Genomic DNA, 25,310 nt, shown 5'->3' on the forward strand with positions numbered 1-25,310 from the left:
TAAATTTTAAAATATTAAACTATTTTTGTTAAATAACAAATTTTCACTTTATTTTAGAAGACAAAAATTAATTTATATACAAATTTGTTTAAGTGGCGAAGCAAAAATATTTAGCAATTGAGATAAAAACTGCATATTCTGTTTACAGGCTAGCAGTGAAAACCGTAAAATTAGCTCATAAAATACACGAGATTGAGAAAAATTTTATATTTATTTGTTCCGTAAGTATAAAACAGTCGAGTGTAGTACTTTAAATAAATTAACCGCTTCATGCTTTTTGAAGAGTTACTAAATTTTTGTTGGAAAATTTACTGTGTTTGAATAAGAAATTCATGTTAAAGTCATACATATTTAATAAGTCCTTTTTTACACTACTCACTCTCACGAGATGTGTGTAAATTATTTAGGTAATTGCTCTACATCACCAGAAATTTGCGTCCGAGTCAATTTAGGAAACAATTTCGCTGATTGCCTTATAAATTGCGCATTGATGACACCCTATGGATTTCTACTGCTGGCTTGAATGCATTGAAGAAGCAGATTGTTATGTTCGAGTGTATTTATTTACAAACTTAATTTTATTAATTTGGTCTTAACTAGTTAGCTTATTAGGCCATTTTATAAAAGTTAATATCACACCTAATCTGTTATTATTCAAACAAAATACTACTAAACAAGTACAAACCCATATTTAAAGCTAAAATAATTAAGCTAAATCATTTGGTAATATATAATAATATAATATTTATGTAAGTATAAATAAGCATATTGTTATCCCCAAGTAAACTACTCAAAACGAAGAAGGAGCCACTTGAAAAAATTTAAATAATTTTTGGTGTAATAGTTTTTTGCAAAAGTTATCGTTTTCTGCTTTATTTCTGAAAGACTGCTGTTAAAATTGTAAATGTCTTAAACCTATCGGATATGTTATTTAGGAATAACAAAATCAAAAAATAATGATCCAAGTCACTAAATAATGATTTTATTTTTTCCATCGTTTAATAAGGCACTATCTTAAAACTATTGCTAGTTGTAAGTATGCCCTCCTCTGGCTCTGATAACTTTAGCACAACAATTTGGCATACTCTCAATAAACTTTCTGCTCAGCTCCTGGGGTAGTTAGTTGTTCCTATTCGTGAACAAGAAGTTCTTCAAGTTGGTGGATCGTTCACATTAGGCTTCCGCTCCAATAATCTCCCTCCTAATGTATCCCACAGATGTTCGATAGGATTGAGATCTGGACTGTTGGCCGGCCATTCCATAACTTCAATATTATGATCATTTAAAAAAATTGTTGTTATCCTGGCCACGCGTGGCCTAGCATTATCGTGTTGTAAAATGAAATCTGCTCCCATATTGTGCGCAAAAGGCATTATGTGTGGTGTTAAAATTTCTTTTAAGTAACGTAATGGCAGTAAGGAACCGCTTGCAAACACCACTAAGTCGGGACGCACATTGAAACACATACGAGCCCGAAACATAATAGACCCTCCGCCAAACCGAGCAGTTTCTTGCACAGCTCAGTCCAAATACCGCTCACCTGTTCGTCACCATACCCGAACTCATCCATCGTTGTGATATAAGCAGAATCTGGACTATACTAATCTAATCTTCTTGGACACCAGAACATCGAAGAGTTCTCGTTTAACACCAGAACTCTTCGATGTTCTGGTGTTAAACAAGGCACTCTAACCGACGTTCTATCACCCAATTGAGACTGATGATGTCTATTACGTTCTGTTTAATTAGAAATTTTCATTCCTGTTGTGGCTGCTAAGTGATTTTGAAGCGCTTGTGCAGTAGTGGTACGTTCCCTAATCATCCACACACTTAATAAACGGTCTTCTCGAGGTGATGTAGCCCCTTGAAGTTGAAGGCCCTATACCTTCTTCTGATAAAGTTATAAATTAAATACCGAATCTATGTTCTGTTTATAGCGGCCTTTGAGAATTTCTGCGACTCTTCTTGGAATAACCTTTCTCAATTAACGTTACGGCTCTAGCTATTTCAACTTCATTTAGGTACACTCTATGGCGTATTCTTCTATCTAGCACATCAATATTCATGTTTTCACCATAAAATTTTAACTCAGACTGACAAAAATAGGTGCAAATTTATTATGCCTGATAACGAATTCTTAACATTAAAATGTCTAAACTTTTTTTTAAGATATCCAGACGAAAGAACATTGTTTACAACTCTACGAATAAGGCTGAAGTCTATACACGGTGTTTGTAAAATAATACTTTCGTTTAATTACAAAATACATGGAATAATTATCACTATCTGACTCCTTTTTCGTTTTGAATAGTTTATTTTAACAAAAAATAAATAACGAACCACCAATTTTTGGCCGGAGATGGTAAACGGTGATTTTATCTGAGGAGATAAAAAAATATTAGAAATACATACAAAACGGTAATTTTTTATTTTACCTTATCTTTAAATTTACCTCAATCTGATTATTAAAATAAGTTCAGATTTAAATATAATTAAATCGCTTAAATATAAAAAAAAATTAAAACTTCTTAAAGTTTGGCATCTTTCTGAACTATCCTGTAAGTGCGCAAGAAGTTGCAAATGCTATCTATTGTAAATGTGCTTTTTCAGCCTAATGAAAAACGTTATTATCTAAAATTACTTATTAGAATTAAGTGCTTAAGTGAGTTTGAAACAACTAGATTGTTGATCTTTAGTAAGAACAGCCAATCTTGCGACCAGTTAAACTGAGCACTATTTGAAGCGTTGTTAGCAAAATAATTAGGCCCTAGGAAAATGTTGAGGGAAAAGTAAACGTCAAAGTAATCTTCCTTGTATATAACACCAGCGATTTTAAATGCTAATATGCAAAATTGCTTTAAAAAGCCCTTTGTTAAGTCCTTGTTTCAAAATGTTTGTCTGCAGTGGATGGGCATTCGAAAAGTTGCATTAAGCAAAGGAGAAACAGATGTTTTTATATTCATTTATTTTTAGGTTTACAGATAAGTTACGGTCAGTGACTGATAAATCTCGCTACGGAATTTTTAAAAAAGCACATAACATTAAAATTGACTTGAAATAGCCATTAATGTTTTGGGATAGATGTTTTAAGGAGGAATAATGTTTGGTCAAAGGATTCTTATAATTTATATATTTGCGTTGATATTACCTTTAAAATTTTAGAAATTGTATAAATTATATCCGTTTTATGAATAAGAGAGTCAGTTTATCTCAGTAGATAACAATACCAGAGTATACCTCACTAGAGGTGTTTAAAAAACCCTGGAAAATCAAATCATTACCAGATGAAAATATCCCAGGGCGTCGCCTAGTATGAATTAAATAAACTATGTTTAGGAATAAATATCCAAGGCTTTTCTTAATTAAAATAATCCACGAAAAAGTTGTTATTGCTATCACCGTTAGGTAAATATTCCATGGAAAGCAATAGATAGAACTTTATTATTTAAAATTCGTGATGCTGGCTTCTGCTAAGCAAGCAGAAGAGACTTAAATACTGTATACTAGACTTCTGTTTTATTGATATATTTTTTATTTTTAAGATATTTAATTCGTAATAAATATATGTATGAGATAAATTAATAATGGATGTGTAAGCTTTTAGATAAAAACTACTAAAATATTCTTGTATTAAGTAGAAGCAGCACTTTTGAAAGCCAGTGAAGTATATTTGTGTACTTACATCTTCTTCGTGGTACCAAAATATGTATGCTGGAGGTTCAGGACTAAATCGAATAGAGCAAGTTAGGTTTATGGTACTGCCTTTATCCACATGTAAGTCAGGCCCGCCTAGTATCTGAGCGGTTGGAACTAAAAAGTAATTAAAGTAAATATATTAGATTATATATTTAATATATATTTTAATTTAAATGTTAGATGATTTAGTTAGATGAATGTTACATGGATATAATTTAATAAATGTAGGGTAGTAGAATTTCATATTAAATGACATGCACCACACAGTCATAATTCTTATTCTAAATGTGTGATGTTTGGGTCTATGATTCCAAAAACTAAAAATTTTGATGTCGACGTTTCGATTTATTTCGTGAATATTGAGTAATATTGGATATTCAAGACACCACAAAAATATATAAGATTTTTAAAAATACAGTTTTTTAAATAAAAGAAAATGATTATGGAATGATATTCACTAGCTGTTTTGTATAACATAAAGATTAAGAAATAAGAGTTTTAAATTTGAGCAGAAATATTTATTATTTAGGTCCTACCTAAATACTAGGTATCTTTTACTAATATTAAAAACATAATTAGAGTGACCACAAAAGAACAATTTTATATTTCTTGTTCTTCTTGTTGTTTTAATTTAATAAACTTTGATAAGTTAATATTTATATATTTTTGGATTTATTTTGGACCCAATATTAACAATATCTCACAAAACTGAGCGAAACTAAAGATCAATTAAAAAACTAGTAAAGCACTTAATTAAAAAACAGTAGAGTTATTATTAGTACAGGTTTATTTAGTATATCAAAAAAAACACTTATTTGATTAGTGGTATTAATTTTTAATTTATGAAAGTAACCTTTAACCTGGTTGACCAGGATCGTGAAATGTGCTCTTATGTTGTCCTAGGTAAACTTCTTCTTGTATTCGACATGTATAAATACATTTGTAGCTTTCATCTTGCGCTGGTTTATCTTCTATTTTATCTAGAGGAAATATAAAAAACTAAGCAATAAAATAATAGGTCAAGCAATAAATTTAAATGTAATTTATTACAGCTTTGTAGCGTAAGTTCCACTACATATTTTCGTAGTAGCAACAAGTTATAAGACTTTTTAAAATATTGCCATCCATAACTGATCAAAAACAAGTATTCCAAGCAGTAAATTAAATTGTATTAAGATTATTAAATTTATATATTTTCACGTAAAATTTTACTATTGCCTCGAAATAATTTATTTTTCAATTTGAAAGTACGAGATAATAATTTGCGTGCCAAAAATAATTGGCTTAAATATTCTAACCAAAATGAAATCTCTACACCATTTACAATTTAGAAATTATAAATTTATCAACGAGGCAACTTTAAAGGGTATATTAATTTCTAAAATAATGATACATCGTTAAAATATAGAATCATGTTTATATTTGTATGTCAAATCAATTACAAGATTAATATAAAAACTGCGAATAGAATTTTGAGACTCTAAATTGTTTAATACTTCTACTATTTAACCATATTTAAGTACTTGATGTGCAGATGAAAGAGTAAGATTCAATGTGCGACAAACTGATAAACCTAATAGAAAACTTTAAAGTCATATGTTTTGACTAAGTTTCCACTAAACACATTTGAGCCGCGAAACTTAAAATAAGTATGATATCTATTATAGTAAATAAAATTCAATTATTGTAGCCGATTGTTTATAAATTGCTTGACATTATATTTTTAATATAAAACATTCATAATATACAGATATAGTTTTCTTTTTACAAAAATTTATAAATTCTTTTCTATTAATTTATTCTGTTTACTCTAAAAAGTAAAATTTTTCCAGGTAAATATGTTTTATCCTATTTGTAATGGACTTTTTTTATATTAAATTCAAATGTAATAGATTTATCTAATAAATAAAAAAAAAAAGATAATACATAATATATTGGTCGTGGTTCTTACCTTCGCTAAAGAAGAGGTCTAAACCTTAACTCTTTTTAATTATATTTTCTTGGTAAATCTTTTAAAGACAATTTTTTTAAAATACTAAGAATTATTGATCACATTTAGAAGTATGTAATTATAAGTTTTACATATTTTTACCTTTTTTTAATTATTTGAATAGCGGAGTTAATTATTAGAATAGTTTAAAAAAATATATTTTTATTTTATATTATGATTATTATTTTAAATAAGACAAGATAGTGTCACGTCCAGAATATTCTAAGAACAAACACCAAAAACCTATGTTTAGTTCAATATGCTACCCTATAGATAGGTCTAATTTTAAATAATTCCTTTTATTTGAAACAGTTTATATGGGACCCAGATTAAATTATTTTGTTGTAAATTTTTTAGACTTTATGTACTTGTTGCTTTGGCTGTCTAGGTTCTCTCAAAATCATTGGGCTTTAAGGGCAAAAATAATGTAGAAACAATGCTAAGCATTTCGAAATTATGGCTTAAGAGAGCTATGGAATAATTTATTATAATATATAATAATTAGCGATTGTGTTTCTTGACATTTTAATCAGTTTTATTTAAAGCTCATCAAAATAAATATACCAGGCCCAATTTAAATCTAGGAGATAACAACCAGGACAGTGTTCCTCATTTCCATTACAATATTGTTGTTGTAATTTGATATAACCTTAAGCGTAATCTTAATTTAAGTATAAGATAAATTTGTTATTATTTGTGGGTTTTTAAGTTTAGTGTTTTTTACCACCACCTTTATTTGTAATTACCAATTAACCTAATTAGAAAAATTCTATAATGTAAGGCGCTCAATCAAACTTTTGCGCCCAAGAAATGAAACAACTAATCAATTACCGCATAATAGTCGGCATCTTTCAAACAAGGGCAGTTAACATTATGCCCAAAAATAATACCATAGTAATTTGAAATAGCTAATTCATCACCTAGAGGGCTCTCTATATTATTTGTTAAATTCTCACTAGCCCATGTAAGAGTTAACCAACAAATTTATAAATACCAGATGCAAAAAAAATGTCATAATTATACATTAGCAAGGCAATTTATTTGGAACATGTTAATGTAACTGAAGGCTAAGCATAACTAATTAGCTGAATTTATCGATTGGATATTCACCACGAATAATTTATTATTTTATATAATACAAAACAGCTACCATCTAATAAATCAAAGTGACCACAAACCAACATCTCGTATCCAAAATGCTTACAATCACAAATAAAACTTGACATATTCTTCATATGCACATACCAAAATTATTCAATCGTTTAAGCTTTATCTATATCTGAGGCCAATTAGTATATTACCTGCGGTTTCTAAAATTTTGGAAAGGCATAAAGGCTGCTTCTAGCAAAACCGCAATATTTTGAGCTTTCAAAAACCTCGATAGATTTCTTTTCATCTTATCTTAGCAAGCGTTCCCACTGTGTTGCAATACGTACTAATGACTACCTTCTAGCTAAGTCAGATTACTCGATTATGCCACAGGGAATACTTCAAGGGTCTATTTTGGGCACCCTGTTGTTCTCTATTTATGTTGCGGATATGTATAAGCATCTATGATATTGTAAGATACAACAGTATGCGGACGATTCGCAAATATATATCATTCCCTGAAAGTCAGGTGCAAACTGCACAAAACTGTTTTAATACTGACTTGAATCGTATTAATAATTTTGCCAAAAATCACAATTTAAAACTTAACCCTTTTAAATCGTCTGTAATATTTCTTGGTGGTACCAAACTAAAACTTAAGAGAGTGTCCGAGAATTTTGTTTTTAAAATAAATGATACACGTCTTCCAATAGTGGAGGAAGTTAAAAATTTAGGTATATATCTGGATTCTGAACTATCTTTTAATGCATATGCGAAGCGAAAACTAGGTATTGCCTATATGCGTTTGAGGAAACTCTGGAGCATTAAAGACAAAATAATTTCTCGGTAACAGTTTGGTCTTGTCTATTATGGATTATGGAGATGTTGTTTACGGAAGTTCACTAACAGCGAAAACGGCAAATTCAATTCAAAAATTACTATTAATTTTTTTATTTATTTTATTATTTTATTATAATATACAGAGAACACATTACGCCTCACTTGAATAGGCTTTCCATTTTGTCAATAACTAACAGGCGAAAATGTCATTCGCTGAGTTTTGTGCATAGAGTTTTAAAAACTGGTCAGCCACCTTATTTGCGTCACTTATTTTACTGTAGCCGACATAACCATGATACAAGGCATATAAATAATTTTTTAATTATTTATATTTCCGCAACATAAAACTACGAATTTTCAAAAATCGTTCAGTTACGTAGCTATTAAGTTATGGAATAAACTAGCGGACGAAAAAAAACACAAATATATACATTTACATTTATAAAGAGTATTAAAAGTAACTTATTGACTAAACAAGGAAATATCTTGTAATTTATATATGTTAATTTTTTTTTATTTCTTGTTAAAAATTTAATTCCTCCATTATTTTTTAATTGAATGTGTATGTGATTGAATTGATCTATGTATCACAGGTTATTGCTTTGATTAAATCTATTATAGATTTCTAATTAATACAATACAAATTGTGTGCATCTACGGTTTCTTTTAGCTTTTTAAGTGAAATAACTTAAGAGAACTGATTACTCCGTAGTATTAAGATTTTTATATTAGACACTTATATATTGTTGAATATAGTATATTTATACTTTTAACGGATGGCATCCCGCAGATATATCGACATCTTTGTGGTGTTGCATGTATCTGTGTATCGGTTTTTTATAATCGCCACAGAGTACAAAAAGCGTCGTCTTCAACACATCATTTTGCTACGTGGGTCCTAAAAATCACTGGATGATACCGATGCTGAGGAAGGGTCTGGGTAAGATGCTCTATCACTTGGAGGATTAGTACGATGCCGTCATTTACATTAAGCGAAGTACGAAATTTCCATGTTTCACTAATGACTAAGCAGTCATTCTCCCTTATTTTAGCACAAATTTTAACCAATGCAAATAGATTTGTACAACTAAGATGACACCTTTTTACACAAACCTAATTACATGGCTCGTCATTTAGACAAATTGTCTTGGAACATCTACCATAGATTTAATTGTATCCCTTTGCAAAATTTACACTTTAAACACAAACCAACATCGTCAAAAAATCAAACGCGCAGCAATCTGTACGATGATTATATTACGAAATTTGCATGATTAGAACATGTCAATTAACATTTAGGTACTTGTAATACCTCAAAATGTAATCTTTAAGTATTCAATCATATCCATACTGTATCTATTACTACTTTGACCCAGGCGTTAGAAATAATATTAATGTGCTAAGTTATATCGTTTAAATGGATTAAATAATATACCACAGAAACACTAATTTAATGAAAGCCACGTTGCCTATTTTCCAAATACATTTTTTTCTAACGGATTTCTTCTTAAAGAAATAAATTGACGTATGTAAAGAAAACTCTTTTATGGTCATTAAGGAATTAGGCACAACAAACCCAATAAAAAATATATTTACATAAAATTATTTTATTTTTGTCTTTCTGGCGTGTATATATACGCTACTCTAGTGCATTTCGCTTGAGAGCTTTAACAGCTTAACTCCTTTTATTCTACACGTAATCACATAATGATGATCTGCTCTTTATTCGCTGCAGCTCACTTTTGTCTCCCCTGCAAAGAGGGCAGCAAAAAATATTCGAGTAATTTTGAACGTAATTTAAAGAAATGGTAGCAGAAGTCATGCGTCCCAGAGTTCTTATTTTTAATCGTTTGCTTGTTGTCAGTTTTAAAAGTTTATTGTGGAGTTATGAAACAAACTAATAAGTTAGATACAAAAATATCAAATAAATAAAAAATTTTATATAGCCAATTTAAGTGTCGCTAATAACTTATGTGGATTCGTCTAATGTAACCTATTCTTTATGCTACACGTATTCGGTGATAATTTGTTATTAAGGTTAATTCTTTAACTGAATGAAATGAAATGAAAGTGCGTAACAAAAATATAATATTTTTATATTCTGTTCGCTTTCTGGATAACTGAAATCCAATAAGACAATACCGTATTCGCATTAAGTCATATTATCATATAATATATCATCTTATATAAGCAAAAAAAAGGGGGCGTTTTCTAATCCTTAAAGAGAAGTAAATTTTACGAATACTGAAGAGTAACAAAAAATTTGCAAATTTGCTGTAAAAAATTTTAGTCAGTTATTTTCAGCTTACAAAAACTTTAAAATTACACAAACTAACCAAATAGTCTGAAATGAGAAATACTCTAATAATTTCCTAAAATTAATCTTGGTCACTGGCTGTATATATTACACTAGATTTGTTGTAATATATGCGACACGTTCTAAAGCACTTGAAAGCCCTTGTTGCAATTACTCATCAACTAAAACGTTGATCTTCTGGGTCTATATCCCAGATTTGAATAGGAAGATTAAAAGTGGAAAATATTTTAATTAAGCATTTCCCTTTTATCGTATTACTAAATCTTCTGACTATTAATTTTTATAAACCCTCCCATTATTAAGGAAATATTTTAGTTATTTATAATTAATTTTTTTCAACGTTTTTGGATAAGATGCATGTATATTTTGGATAGCAGAATTTAGAAAAGGAATGCTTCTGGATGTTATTCAATTACGATTTGGAGTAAGAAATCTTTTAGTGGCTGATCTATCTCTAGTTCTTCGGGAAGAGGCGACGATAACAACGAGGTACATCGACCAATTTTTTGGAACCATATAACGATAAAGTTTTTATAGCAATGTGGAAATTGAATCGTTTATGAACTAAATTGTATTGATCAGTTGCGACAATTAGCCTGCAAACGATATGATACTCGTAAAATATCCAGGGTTCCTGCAAATTATACTCTGTAGATTGCCATTAGAATTGGGTCGTACGGGCCTGTAATAGATAACATTCTGGAAGAGGCGTTAAAAATGCTTTGGACAGTGAAATAGTTAAACGTAGATACAAGAGTATGCATTTAGTTTAAACCTTTTGTGTTTGTTAAATCTAAGAAGACTTAGCAGCAATATAAGCAAGAGGGTCTGTCTTATCTTATAAATAAACCTATTTATTCTATTATTAACTAAAAGTTTAGTTCTCTCTTTTATTTTATAAGTATGCAAGCACCCGTGTAAGTATGATTTTTTAACATCAAACCTTTATCAAAAAAAAATGAATTAGGTAAACAAGGCCTCAAGCTTAAATTTTCTAAAGTCAAATATAGTTCTAACCGTGGGAAATATCAGCTGTGGGAAGAATTAAACATTTTCCTTTGAAGTGTGATGCTGCGAAAATAAATACTATTTCTGTGAGTATCCTTAAAGCAGCATATAATTTGGATTATAATAATATATGATGTTATACGTTATTATAATATTAATTTAGTAGAATATCGCAAAACACCTTTAGATTCCATTACCATAGGTATACATAGGTATACCATAGGTATACAGGATGAGTCTGAAACTTAAAAATTAAATACTTAATTTTTTTTTCTCAAAAAAACGTATTTTTAAAGAGCGTATCACAATATGTAGCTGCAAAATTTCAGGTTCATGTGATGAAACCGTTTTCCATTTTCAAGATAATTAAAATAAAAAATGTTTATTTCATATTATAAAATCTGTTTTACTCCAAAAGTTTTTTAACAAATGTTTAAAATTTACTGTTTTATGTATATATATTTACGATTTATGTAGAAATAAATATACAGTGTGTCCCAGAATTGAAATGAATATTATAATATATTTGATGATTTTTTTAAAAATGGCCTTTATTGCTTATTTCTAAAATATGCAAAATTGCAAAATTCCAATTTTCTATCCCTGTAGTTCCCAAGATGTGTATAATTTATTATTTTTTTCTAAAAATTTTTAACCACTTGGTTTCACTGAATAATACTGTAAAATATATTATTGCGAATAGGAGTATTGCTTTTTTATAAACATGTTTTTTTCGACAAGAATTTTATAAGTTTAGAACAAATTTGGCATTTCGTATTCGGCCACATAGTAAAAGTAATACATTTTAAATTTTAACATTGTTAAAAGCCTTATCTTAAGTATAAAGTTTTTTACTTTTAAATTAATTATTGTAAGTCAAATAATCAGATTTAGTTAGTATTTAGTAGTTCCTATCCAATCATCATTAAGATTTTTATCTACGAAGATAGAACAAAAATGCAAAAGGAGGATATGTACTTATTCAGAAACATGTATCCTGATGTACCACCGATATTGCAAGGTAATATAAAGAATATTGAAAATCAGTTTCGGCAAAATGGCTACATTAGAAAAACAACTATTTTTCGTAAATCTGCGCTCAACAAAAATCCCAAAATTAATGTTTTATTATCCATTAAAAAAATATTTTCCTTTAGACAAGTAGCGCGCGAATCGAAAGTGAGTCAGTCTTCAGTAGTAAGGGTTCTAAACGCACGGAAATTTTATGTTTAAACTAACAATTCTTCAGGAACTCAGTGAAGAGGATGCAGATAGAAGAATCGAATTTTGCGAAAAATTTATGAAACTACTGCAAAATAATACTGTTAGAATAGAAAATATTTTTTTGAGTCAACGTTTACACTGAATGGAGAAGTAAATCGACAATATTGCCATACTCAACAACCTGAGATAGTAAATGTTTGTTTAATGGAGCAAGATTTTATAGTTTTTATAAGAGGAACTTATTTCGAATCCAGTTGATATGCCAAATCGGTACATCTGGTTTCAACAAGATGGTGCCTTTCCATGTTGCATGAACATCTGAATACTATATTTACAGGCAGATGGATTGGTAGAAGAGGATCTTTTAAATGGCCACTAAGATCTCCCGAACTACCTCCTTTAGATTTTTTCCTATGGGGATATTTGAAATCCAACATTTATCCCAAACCCGCAAACAATGAGAAATTAAAATTAAGAATAAGGCATGAGTATAGATTAATTTCTCCAGAAGTTATAAGAAACATTCGAAATGAATTTCAAGAATACTTAGAATATTGCCAAATAGTAAATAGAAGAGGGAAGTGGCTGTGTTGCTCGAGGGACAATACAAATTATTCAAACTACATGTATTCAGAGCAATTTTATTTTAACAGCTTAGCAGATCGCTTTCGTCATTAAGCCATCATCAGTGCTAACTGAAATGAGTTGGGTGTTATATGCGTAAAAAACATTATAGTTAAAGGTGAACGAATGGAATGTATTCACTTGTCAGTTAAGCCCAGAAGTTTACTAAAGTGGGAACACATTTGATATTATTAAAATTATATATAACATTTAGACACACATACTTAAGACTATACAGAACACTAAACAGGACGAACAGTATTTAAAAAGATGAGAACCAAAATTGAACTCTAGGATGATAATCGTCTGCAGTCATACCTTGAACTTTCTGAAAGTGGTAAGGATGGAGTTGTTGCTCGTGTAGTACCCGCCAGACAGAAGCGTTACTCGTATTCATATTCTTAGCGACGTCACGTGTGCTATTTGATGGTTCATCGGCAACTCGCTGAAGCACCTCTTCTTCAAATTCGACCGTTCTTACGGTTCGAGCAATACCAGTATCATGCATCTTGGTTTTAAACATGCCTGTCTCAGCGAGCCGCCGATGAACCGCAATAAATTTTTGTATCCCTTTGTGTATTGTAGTTTGATCCCATAGTTCTGAAACACCCTGTATAGGGTGCTAATTTAAAAAAATATCATTGTAAATAGTTCAGTCCCTATAATTTAATAAATATAAAAACATGTATTCTTTATTAAATAGGGAATAATATACGCTTGTTTTCGGTAAAATTATATTAACTTTCTAGTGGAGCGGAAAGCAGCCCCTAAAATCCTAAATAGTAAGGGAAGTTACGTTTATTATTAATTATAATTTTATATATGCATATTTAATTAAGTTTCTAAACATATGAAATTTTCTTTTAGTTTTAGGTAAAACTGCAAAAAATTTAATTAGCTAAAATTTAAAATTACAAATAAATTGAAATATTAAACTTTACTCTTATTAGAATGTTCGTTATTTATCAAACTTTTGAAAAAAACCATAAAAACATCTAAAAAATAATAGCTCAGTTTAGGGAACTGTTTTGCATCATCTGCAAACCATAATCACAATTTTTCAAAAATCGCAACTTTCGGAATCCACGAAATTTTTTTTTCAGTAATGGTTTCTTATTAAAGAAGACTTATTAAAGAAAAAAAGAGTACACAATATTCAGAGAAGGTCATAATTTTACCACTTGTTGGAAATGCTGGAAGTAATTGGATCTATATTCAATGAAGGTAACTTAACTAGTGAGTTTTATTTAAATCTAATTTAATAAGTAATAAACATATTAATACCAGAAAATTTAGGAAATCAATCAAGGTGCGCTTGGCCATATGACTTTGCAAGAAGAAAGTCTATCGAATGGCTTCATTCACCTGACTAGTCTCTTATAACTAGATAGTGGCTCGCTGACAAATAATTTTTTTCTAGTCTATGTCAACAAATTCAAAAGGCTGTTTTCGGAAGAGTTAGATAAGGATTTTAGAATATCTTATGCAATTCTATTATACCTCAACTCTTAATATCTCATAACTAACCTTTTCTTTTATTTTTAAACAGTAAAAAAAGTGTAGGCCCAGTACAGGCTCAACCTAACCCAATCTTATTAAAGATTTAAGGGGCTGCTTTCACAGCCTCTAGAGGGTTAACGTAATTTGACTGAAATAGGCAAAGAAAATTTACTCCTAAAAAACAAAATGTACGTGCTTGTGCATTTTTTTAAATATTTAATGGAATTGAAATATTTTGGGTGGAATGTTTTTAAATTAATACCCTGTGTATTAAGTTCTACTAAATTATATGTTTGTATGGATAGAGATCATGTAAATAAAGTTGAAGTAAATTAAAAAAAAAATATTGACATGTGTTTGTCTTTAACCAAAATGAGACAACCATCAAATCGTGGAAAAATAAAGTATAAAATAACAAAAATTTATTTGTAGTTTACCGCTATAGATTTCCTTTAGAACATTATACATATTAAGTTTAAAAAAAGGACATATTGAAAAAATAATGACTTTGTATTTCTTTCTAAGCACCTTATTCTGTACTTTTGAAACTTAATATTTAAACGTGAAATAAAATAATTAGAAAATGAGGTAATTTTCTAAATTACAAAGGTTGTATTTCGAACTCTTGTTTTATGTAAACAGGCAAAGTGCTTACCTCCCTTAGGATATTTTTAGTACCTATTATCAATTAATAGATTCCATAGAGACATTCCTCCTGCATAGGCGCCATAATAAGTACAAGTAAATATCTTCTTCTTCTTCTTTCAGCAACCCTTCACAGTCCACTCCTGGACATAGGTCTCCCCTATATTTTTCCATGTTTCTTTGTTCTGTGCCAGTTGGTGCCATATGTTGCCCACTTTGTTTTTGACATCATCGAGCCAGCGTAACTGAGGTCTGCCAACGCTGCGTTTATATATGCGAGGTCTCCATTGAAGGATGTGTCTTGACCATCTCAAGTCGTCCTGTCGGGCGACGTGTCCTACCCAGCTCCATTTTAGGTGGGCTATATGCGTGTTATGACGTCTTCAACTTTAGTTCTTTGTCTAATACTCTCATTTGTGATATGGTCTCTCAGGCTTATTTCTAGCATCATCCGCTCTATGGCTCTTTGGGTGGTCCTAAGCTTGTTAGCTGATTTAACAGTGAGTGTCATGGTTTCCATTCCGTAAGTCATCACGGGCAGTAAGCAGGCATTGAAGACCTTTCTTTTCAAATTAATTGGAATAGTTTAATTTCTCAAGACGTGTGAGAGTTTACCCGTGGCTGCCCATGTTAAACGAACACGTCTGTTTATTTCGGCAGTTTGATTTTCTTTGCCCAATTTGATGCAATGTTCCAAATATACATATTTTTCGATGTTGTCAATAATTCGGTCTTTTATATATACTTGAATATTGTCAGGTGACATGACTTTTGTTTTATTTAAATTCATGGTTAAACCTATTCTTTTCGATTCTCTTTGAAGTTCTGCCAACATCTCCTGTAATTCTATTATATTCTGGCTAAAGAGTACTATATCATCCGCAAAGCGTAAATGGCTCAGATGTTTGCCGTCGATTTTGATGCCTCTCTCGTTCCAGTCCAGAGTTTTAAAAACGTTTTCCAGTGCCAGTGTAAACAGCTTTGGGGAGATGGTGTCCCCTTGTCTTACTCCTCTTTTTATTTGAATTTTGTTTGTTTCACAAACAAAATTCAATTCAATTCAATTGTGGTTGTCGCATTTTCGTATATATGTTTGAGAAGCTGCTTATATCGAGAGTCGATTCTTGCATTGTTCATGGCCTTAAAAATAGCCCACAACTCTACGGAGTCAAAAGCTTTGTTATAGTCAACAAATGCGAGGTGTAGTGGTTCATCGTACTCGTTGCATTTTTCTGTTATAGTGCGAACGGATTGTATGTGTTCTATTGTGCTATGACCTTTCCGGAAGCCAGCTTGTTCTGGGGGCTGATAGGCATCTAGTTTAGCTGTAAGCCTATTTGTTACTATCTTTGTCAGAAGTTTGTATGGGTGGGGGAGTAAGCTAATAGGTCGATAGTTGTCGATTCTCAACCTATCTCCCTTTTTGTACTGTAAAATCACCTAGGCCTTTTGCCATGCTTGGGGTATCACGCCTTCTGTCATACATATCTGTCATCAAGTAAATATATTATATAAAATTGCAAAAAAAAATGCAAGCATCTAGGGATAGATTTGGTGAGGTTTTGTGTATCGGGACGCCTTTCTAAAAAAGTCCGAATGGATGCGCTGTGATTTGTAAATTCTTACACTAATAATACGGATTGGTCTAGATCAGTATTTTAAAATATTGAATGAAACCAAACATTATGTATTGACAACATATCACTTGCAATTTTTATAATAAGTGCTTTGTCGCCCATATCGCAAGAAGAGGTGAATGGTAAAAAGTTTAGGTCTGCAATAGATGATCCCAGAACGATAAAGATTCTGCGAAAAGTGAAAAAAAATTAAAGAAAAAATATTTATAAATAAAAAGTAAAAAAACACCAGCAGACTATATTTATATTCTTTGTCTTTTAAGCTGAAGTATTCCCTGTTAAAGTCTAGCCAGGAATTCTTAAATCACAGATTCGATAACACACTCATCATTTCAATGTTGTCGTGTCTCAGTAGAGCCGCAATTTATTGATAAAATATATTAGTTTCATATAAGTTTATATTCATAATGTGAAATTTCGGATGGCATATTTGAAATACGCACGAATTACGAACGTTACGACATAATGACATAAAAACTTTTTTTTTAAAGTACGACTGACATAATAACATGAAGCAACAGGTTTACTATAATAATCCAAATGAACTTAAAACTAAGGGTTTATATAATAAAACATTAAAAATGTAGCCAACCACGTTATGGAGATTCAGCACTTCTCACGGTGATCACTTAGTTAACTACGTCATTGAAAATTTCGAAGGAATGTTGAAGAGTCAGGGTTTCTCGCGGATATATCTCCTACCTCCTTAGGAGGCAAATATAATGGAATTTGTTTTATTTATTTTTGGCTCTTCACTTCTTAAGTCTGGAAGAGCAAATGCAGTTGTGCAGGTTTTACCTTCTGGCATCTTGGCAGCATTTTTTTTTCTGGATAACCACTAAAATTAATATAATGATAATATCAATTCTGACTCCATTCCAAGCTGTGTTGTGAAGTATTGCATATATGTTTTTTTCAAGCCACTTCTTCTTATATTCAACAAATCTATTGAAACTGGTATTTTTCCAAGTTGTTGGAAAACCGCCAAAGTCATACCTATTTTGAAAAAAGGCGATCCAACTGAGCTGCGTTATTACAGGCCTTTTTCGATTTTGTGCAACTTTTCTAAGCTTTTTGAGTCGTGCATTTTCCATCAAAACTACTCAGAAATTAAAAGCTTCATATCATCAGATTAGCATGGACTTATGCAGAGAAAGTCTTGTGATACAAACTTGACTTGTTTTTCTCAGAGTATCTGTACTGCACTGGATCAGTTTGGCCAGGTTGATGTTTAGAAGGCATTTGATTAATTAGACCATAAATCTTTTCTTTTTAAAATTATTGCCTTAAGATTTTCGGATAAGTTGGTTGCTCTTGTACAATCTTATTTAACTAGCCGCCATCAATTCGTTGAAATTGAGGGTTTCCGTTCTCATAGTTACGAGGTTTCCTCAGGTGTCCTACAGCGATCTAATTTAGGTCCTCTTTTTTTTCTGATATTTATTGATGACCTTACTAAACTTATTAAATGCCCGAGACTCAAGTTTGTGGACGATCTTAAACTTTTTCTTAATATTCATAACAATCACTTCCACGATTATATTGATTTGCAAGACCAAATAAATAAAATTAATATATGGTGTAACACAAAGGAGTTGTACTTAAATAAGTCTAAATGCTACATTTTAACCTATTCTCGAAAACAGAATTTAATAATATTTCATTACGCAATTGATAATGATATTTTATCAAGGTGTAGTGAGATTAGGGACTTAGGGATTACTTTTGATCGTAGCTTTGACTTCAAAACTTATCTAAATAATGTCGTTTCAGCTGCCTCTAAATCTTTGGGATTTATTAGTCGCAATAGCAAGAATTTTCAAAACCCAAACACACTAAAAATTTTGTACTTTCCAATTTGGATATAGCAAAACTAGAGTATGGTTGTCTCATTTGGTTGAATGCCAATATACCGCGTTGATATTATGAAGCTTGAGTCTAGGCAAATTTTTAAAATATTAAGCTTTTAAAGAGGATGGTGTTTATCCTGCTAGAGGACTAGACAATTAATTTTTTTTTGGATAGGTTTGGAATGGTATCCTTGCAAACCAGAAGGCATAGATTAGGAACTATCTTTTTATAAAAACTCTTAAATAATAAAATTAATTGTACCAAGTTACTTAATCAAATTAGATACATAATTCCCAGGTTAAACGCAAGCTGTTCCTTAATTTTTCATTGTCAACGTCCTAGAACTAATATGCTAACTAGAGCGCCAATAAATTATATCTGTTATTTGTTTAATACTTATTGTACACAATATGATATTTTCTATGATTCTTTGAAAGCAATATTAGCAAGGTTAATTGATCTATAACTGTCTTCAATTGTTTACTTATTTTATAGTTTTGGTTAGACTTATGGTTTATTAAGTAATTTTGTTACAATATTTTTTGTTTCTTTTTCCTCTTTGTTTTTTTTTATGAACGTTATCAAGACTTATTAATTTTTGTATTTTCTGTATTTGGGTGACTTACCTGTTGAAAATATATGACTATTTATTATTATTATTATTATTTATCAATGATTAAAATGTTGTTAATTATTGATGATTGACTGTATGTATATATGTATGTATGACTGATATGATTTTACTGTCCCCCGGGAACTAAATCAGTTTATTTGATAAATATTATAGTATTTTTGGTAGGTAAAATCATAAATGTTTCATTAGCAACTTGTTTAATAATGGGTTGGACTATGGAACAGATGTGCACAATTTAGATTTAAGGTTTAAGGGTATGCTTACCCCTTCAAAATATTCATTGAAACTCTTTAAAAGGGTAAAATTTCATCATCACGTCCGCAAGACTGCTTAGCAAGAAGCCAATTACTCTGCAACGTCTTCATATTTTTCTTCTATTTTATTGATACAAGGTTTTGGTTTGGGAACACAGGAATTTCGCAAAAATAAATCGATATGAGCCATTCGCTTGCATTCTTTATATTGAATGTTAAAATCAAAGGATTGCAAAAATATCCACCAATGACTCTCGGTGTTAGGTCTATCTTGTTTCGTGAAGCTTTTAAAGAGTTGCAGTCCATAATAATAACAAATTTCCATCCTTCGAAATGGTGGCGAAAATGTTTTACAGGATTGACAACCTCCAGAGTTTCCCACTCATAGGAATGATATTTTAAGTTTCCTCTGCTTAAAATATCATATTCAATAACCCTGTTTTTATTATTCAACTTTTCATCCTTGAGAGCTAAAATCATTATAAGAGCTTAATAGCTGAGAAGAATAATATTATATTTAAGTAATCCATTAATAATATCTATTACGACCTGTCTTTCATCACGACTAAGATGACATGGCTGTCGTTCCTGAGATAATTTTTTTAATAATTAATGAAAACTCTGCTTGGTGCAGATGTTTTAACAAATTCAAGTAGATTATCTATATTGGCATATAGCTACGTTAGACTTATTACAATATTATAATAATAATAAACAACAACACCGAATGAGCAGAAACGAATTCTTAAGCCCATTCCCGATCACTCCGATATCATTACTGAAACTACGACTTGGAGTTTGTATTGGTGTGCAGCTTATAGCTGGTCGTTTGTTCCATAATTCTCTTGTACAACTGTCCTGTGGATGGAAGTTCTCGAGGCAGTATAAAGTTTTTTTAATTTCTGGACTTATACTATCTTCACGTGTAGGCCCAGTACAAGCTCAACCTAACCCAATCCTATTAAATATTTAAGGAGCTTTCACAACCTCTAGAGGGTTAACGTAATTTGACTGAATAAACAAAATTTACTCCTAAAAAACAAAATATACGTGCTTGTGCATTTAAAAAAATATTTATTGGAATTGAAATATTTTGGGTGGAATGTTTTTAAATTAATACATTGTATTTAATATAATACCTTGTATATTAAGTTCTACTAAATTATATGTTTGTATAGATAGAGATCTTGTAAATAAAGTTAAAGTAAATTAAAAAAAAAACAATTATTGACATGTGTTTCTCTTTAACCAAAATGAGACAACCATCAAACCAAAAAAGTTTTTTCAATTTCTGGACATATGCTATCTTCAAACTGAATGTCATCTTCTTTGTGTACCAAATAGAGTTATATTGGTATAATAATGAAATTATTTTGTATAATAGGAATTAAATGATGAAAGTTGGACTATTATCAATTTATTGAAACTTCAAACTAAATGCGTTCTATTCGCTTCCTTCTAAAATTATCCTTATAAATTCCTTAAACAAAGGGTTTATAGAGGCAAAAGGAAAAGGCACTTATAGTGATTTCTTCTTCTCGCAGTTATTCGAAACCTGCCTACAGATGTGATGCCAGAGATCGCTGGTTCTTTGTATTGCGCGACCAGTGTTGAAAAAATCCCAGAAGTTTTCTTCAAAGCTAAAGCTGCTTTTGGGGAACAATCCTACCGACTGTGCCAATTACGAACGTTAAACGTCCCAACGACTTCTTAAAAACTTATTGTATCTTAAAAAGTATGACTAGCATAATAACATAAAGCAATAGGTTAACTATAATAATCTAGTAACCTAAATCTCTTATCTTAAGATCTTAAAACTAAGAGTTTATGTAATAAATAATATGATGATGTAGCCAACCATGTTATTAAGATTCAGCATTTCTCATTGTGATCGCTTAGTTAGCTACGCCACTGAAAAGAGTCAGTTTGTCACGAATATAACTCGAGTGCACAAATTATTAAAAATTAAGTTTAGCTTTCTATTCTAAAAATTCTTTAACTGCTAACATACTGAGGTTTTTCAGATCTCTAGACTGAGGAATATATCAATTTCTGTAATAATGTAATAATATTTTAAAATATGCTTTTGATCTAATGTATAAAGTTTTTGGACAATATTATTGTAACACAATATACAAAGAAAATAATCGGAATTTTTATAATTCCATTTTGCTTTGTACTACTACAGTTTTAGTAATACTACCAACTGTTATAAAGCATTCTGTTTATATATCTTTTTTGTCCCTGTAGAAAACAATTAAGCTGTTGGTGTGAATTTCAATTAAATTTGTGTACATATAGCCTGGACAAGTTTACGGTGCGGTGTGAGAAAGGCTACATATTCCGAATAACATTGGCAAGGATCCGCAATTTTCATGTTATTAGAACATTACCGGAATCCTCCATCTAGCTTTTATAGAGACAATAAGAAGGATCTATAAACACAGATTTTATGTGCAAAAAACAATTCCAAGAATTTTCATTCCAAGAATGTACCACCTGATGACTGTTACAGCACTAACCATTTGTTTTGGGTCCCGGCCCACTAAATTATTTTGTTCCTTTACTTCTGGCTTAATGCAACTTGAAGTTATATAAGATAAAATATCTTACCGGTAATTATTTTTATTTTTAAATATGATCTGGAAATTACATTTAATTAGCTTACACTCAATATTATATCTGATTTATGCAAATTTTTGATATCTAACTAGTATCAGAAAATGATATTATAGACTATTTATTATTACTTACCAACAACATTTAAGTTAACAAAATAGCTTCGGACAGGTTGAGTACTTATTTGGCATTCATATATTCCAGCATCTCGTTTTTGAGCCCATTTGATTTGTAGCGTCCATTCATCAATTTCAGGATGATGACTTGCTTGAAATCTTTGGTCACTTGTGTAAGTATAGCTGCCAACGGTTAGAATATGGATATCTCTGTGACGAATCCATGATACCTAGAATAAAAGTCAAAAATTTTAGTAGTATATTAACTGCTAAATTGTTCTTTTCCAAAAATACTAAAACTGTATTAAATATAGTAACCTATACTTTAGACGGCTTTCGACTAACTGATAAAAGGTTGGCAAAAACTTTTGCGGAGGATCACCTGACAGCAATAGAGATTACGGCGCGGAGGCAATTTGCCACTATCTTCTAAATCGAAGCAAGTAGATTAAGGAGATTTGCAGATACCCAAATAAAAACATCTCAACTTACTTCGACAGTATACCGCCACTAAGGATATCATCACCGATAAGTTCAGCTTCAAGCTCATGAAAGCATATAAAAGTTGACGAAAAACAGGCGGTTAAACATGAAATAAGACTTGTGACCAGTCTTTTAACTGGATAATGGCACCTAAGACGCCATCTAAAGACCCTACTCCGAAAAACTCGCAGTGCTGTTGGTGCTAAGCGGCAGAACCGCAAGCAACGTCATCGGTAAATGCCTGGTATTGAGATGTGCGAGATTGGTCTAGGTATCTTAACCCATTGCTCTGCAACGTTAACTGAAACACCAAGTTGGTTTTTTTAAAGTTATTAATCTTTACTAATCTCCTTATTCTAGTAAGCCATTCAGCAAGCCTATAGCCTCTTACTGAAACTTAATTGTATTTAATTAAGCATAACAAAACTTTATTATGAATTTTATGACTGTTACCTCCATTAATATAAAAGTTTCATATTGAAGGAAACTTTAATATAGAAAGTTTGTCTAAGAAAGCCTTCTATTTTAATTATATACAACTAATGTTTTACATTACATAAATTACCCCCATACTTGATTATGGCTTAAACGAACATTTTGTGTTAATCATTTTTTTAAAACTAAATATCTGGAAACAACAACTAAAAATATAAAAACAGTAATAAGCTTGAATATTTAAAACCGATTTTCTAAGTTGTTGTGTTTCTGTTAAAATGTAACTAAAAATTAAAAGTAAAGTTTAATTAGTTCCCTTCCTGAAAGTCTGTATATAAGAATCCATTAATTTATATTCCCGCTTTTACGTTTACAGTTTAAAATTACTCTTGCTCAGTTATTCAAATAACTTATAATGATAATTACAAGCTTAATACTAAAGCTAGTTATTTTATGAATTAACTATAGGGTGTATTAATAAACTTTGACACAAAAACCGATGGTGCTAATCAAATTTTAAATTTTACAATATTTGTTTACAAGTTTTAAAATATAAATTAGGATTTAAGAATGAAAGAAAATAACAAAAATTCATAGAAAATAATTGACGGGTTCCATTCCAAAACTTGCCTTCTCCATATTGGGTAAAATTTCACAATTGGCAAAAAACGTTTTAGAAGATTTTCAAATACAAATTTATACAAATTTAATATGTATGGATTTACTATATTCATTTGTGTGCTAATTTTAGCATTCATTTAAATCCTGTTTATTTAATTTCCATAAAACTTATTAAAACAATATGGACAAGACAAGTTTTGCCACAAAAAAGTACAGCTATTGACTGATCTTATTTTTTTTATTAAAAAAAAGATAACATTATTTAAAAAATCGTAATTTCTTAAATTCTTAGCGAAATATCTTCTTCCACTCCTCCTTCGCAAAATTTATTACTTTCAGTTTCTTCGTCCATTCTCCCAATGTTTTTCTCCTGTCCTCGAAGAAATTTTTATAAAATTCTAAATCATTTCTCCCCATCCAATCTTCCCCATAATGAGCAACTAGTAACTTTTGACATCTTGAACTTTTTTTTCATTAACCGCCACTCCTTTATCAATGTTACCCAGTTCTATTTGATTCAATCGTTTCCCACGTTTAAAAATTATCTTGGATTCTCCAACATCACTGTTGTTGTGTTCTTCACCTCTAACTGTTATTTTATCACCATTTTTCTCAATAACAATCCTTTTCGCTTTAGAAAATTTAAAGTGCCAAGACTGCACACCTTTCAGATACTCCTTTGCAACTTCCTTCCAAGATTTGACACCAGAATCTGTTAAATTAATGACGGTTTCTCTTTCCTTAAAGATATCGATATACGTGTTGGGGTTTGTGATTTCACTAAGTTTTTTTCGATGATTCCAAATACACGGTCTGATGGTAGGAATGAATGACCTCTAATGGAAAAAAAACCAGCTCGATTTCACCAATATGGGGCGGTGCGATATTCCCCAAGAAGTAAATGCACATTGCAACCATTGTGGAGTTTCTGTTTTGCCCTCCGCAGCCATCTGCACACAATCTTGTTATGGGTTGTTATGGGGGTTTTTTGGACATGAAACTCTTTAATATCTTGCATTGTAAGAGTTAAACAGCGATAGGTTTTACCCGATAAATGGTGACATTTTGGAAAAACTGGTAGTTGCAACAGAGCACGCCTACAAAAATAATATCTAAATAATATTATTTAAATGTTATAAACGAAAACAATGTAGTTACCTTTTTAATTTTGCAACACTTTTTAAATTTTTGTTAAACAGCTGTTTAACAACGTATGGTCACTTGAATAAAACGACTTTTGGAATGATACAGGAGATAGATAAGACAAGTTTTGAAATTATACTAAATTTTTCCTATGCTTTTACCGTAGGTAAGGGCGAGTTTTGGAATGGAACCCCTTAATTTTAAATCGGAAATAAAAAGCAGGTAACAAAATTATTTACTTAATTAAGTAAACAACAATGAAATAACTACTTTCTTATTAAGAGCTAAGAGTTCATATCAATCAATATTTTTATTTAGTTAAATACATGCAATGCAGTGGTAGGGAAATAACAGAGTCTATGTCGATGTAGGCTATGTATCTCCAAACAAAAGAAGAAATTTATATCGAAAAATTTATTGCAGCCGTTGTTCTTTATTTGAATGCAATATATGGCTGATTTTTGAAAAAAAATATTAATAATTTTCTTTAAGCGGACAATTAGCGGATCTTTCAAGAAAACTTTTGTAAATAATCTTGTACCAATTTGTAACATACCTAAATACAATCTTGTAGAAGATTAAAT

General features: G+C 30.5%; 1 protein-coding gene across 1 annotated transcript in view; it reads right to left on the reverse strand.

Moving 5' to 3' along the window:
• The window catches only part of LOC126748102 (protein sidekick-like), a 168,790-nt gene that overhangs the window by 81,627 nt on the left and 61,853 nt on the right, over window positions 1-25,310 (reverse strand). Inside the window, exons 2-3 of the mRNA XM_050457104.1 lie at window positions 22,064-22,274; window positions 3,683-3,810 (exon numbers count right to left, since the gene is read on the reverse strand). Coding sequence (XP_050313061.1) covers window positions 3,683-3,810; window positions 22,064-22,274 — 339 coding nt within the window. The remainder of the gene's footprint in view (window positions 1-3,682; window positions 3,811-22,063; window positions 22,275-25,310) is intronic.

This window comes from Anthonomus grandis, chromosome 22 (genome assembly GCF_022605725.1).
Source record: "Anthonomus grandis grandis chromosome 22, icAntGran1.3, whole genome shotgun sequence".
NCBI classification, from domain to species: domain Eukaryota; kingdom Metazoa; phylum Arthropoda; class Insecta; order Coleoptera; family Curculionidae; genus Anthonomus; species Anthonomus grandis.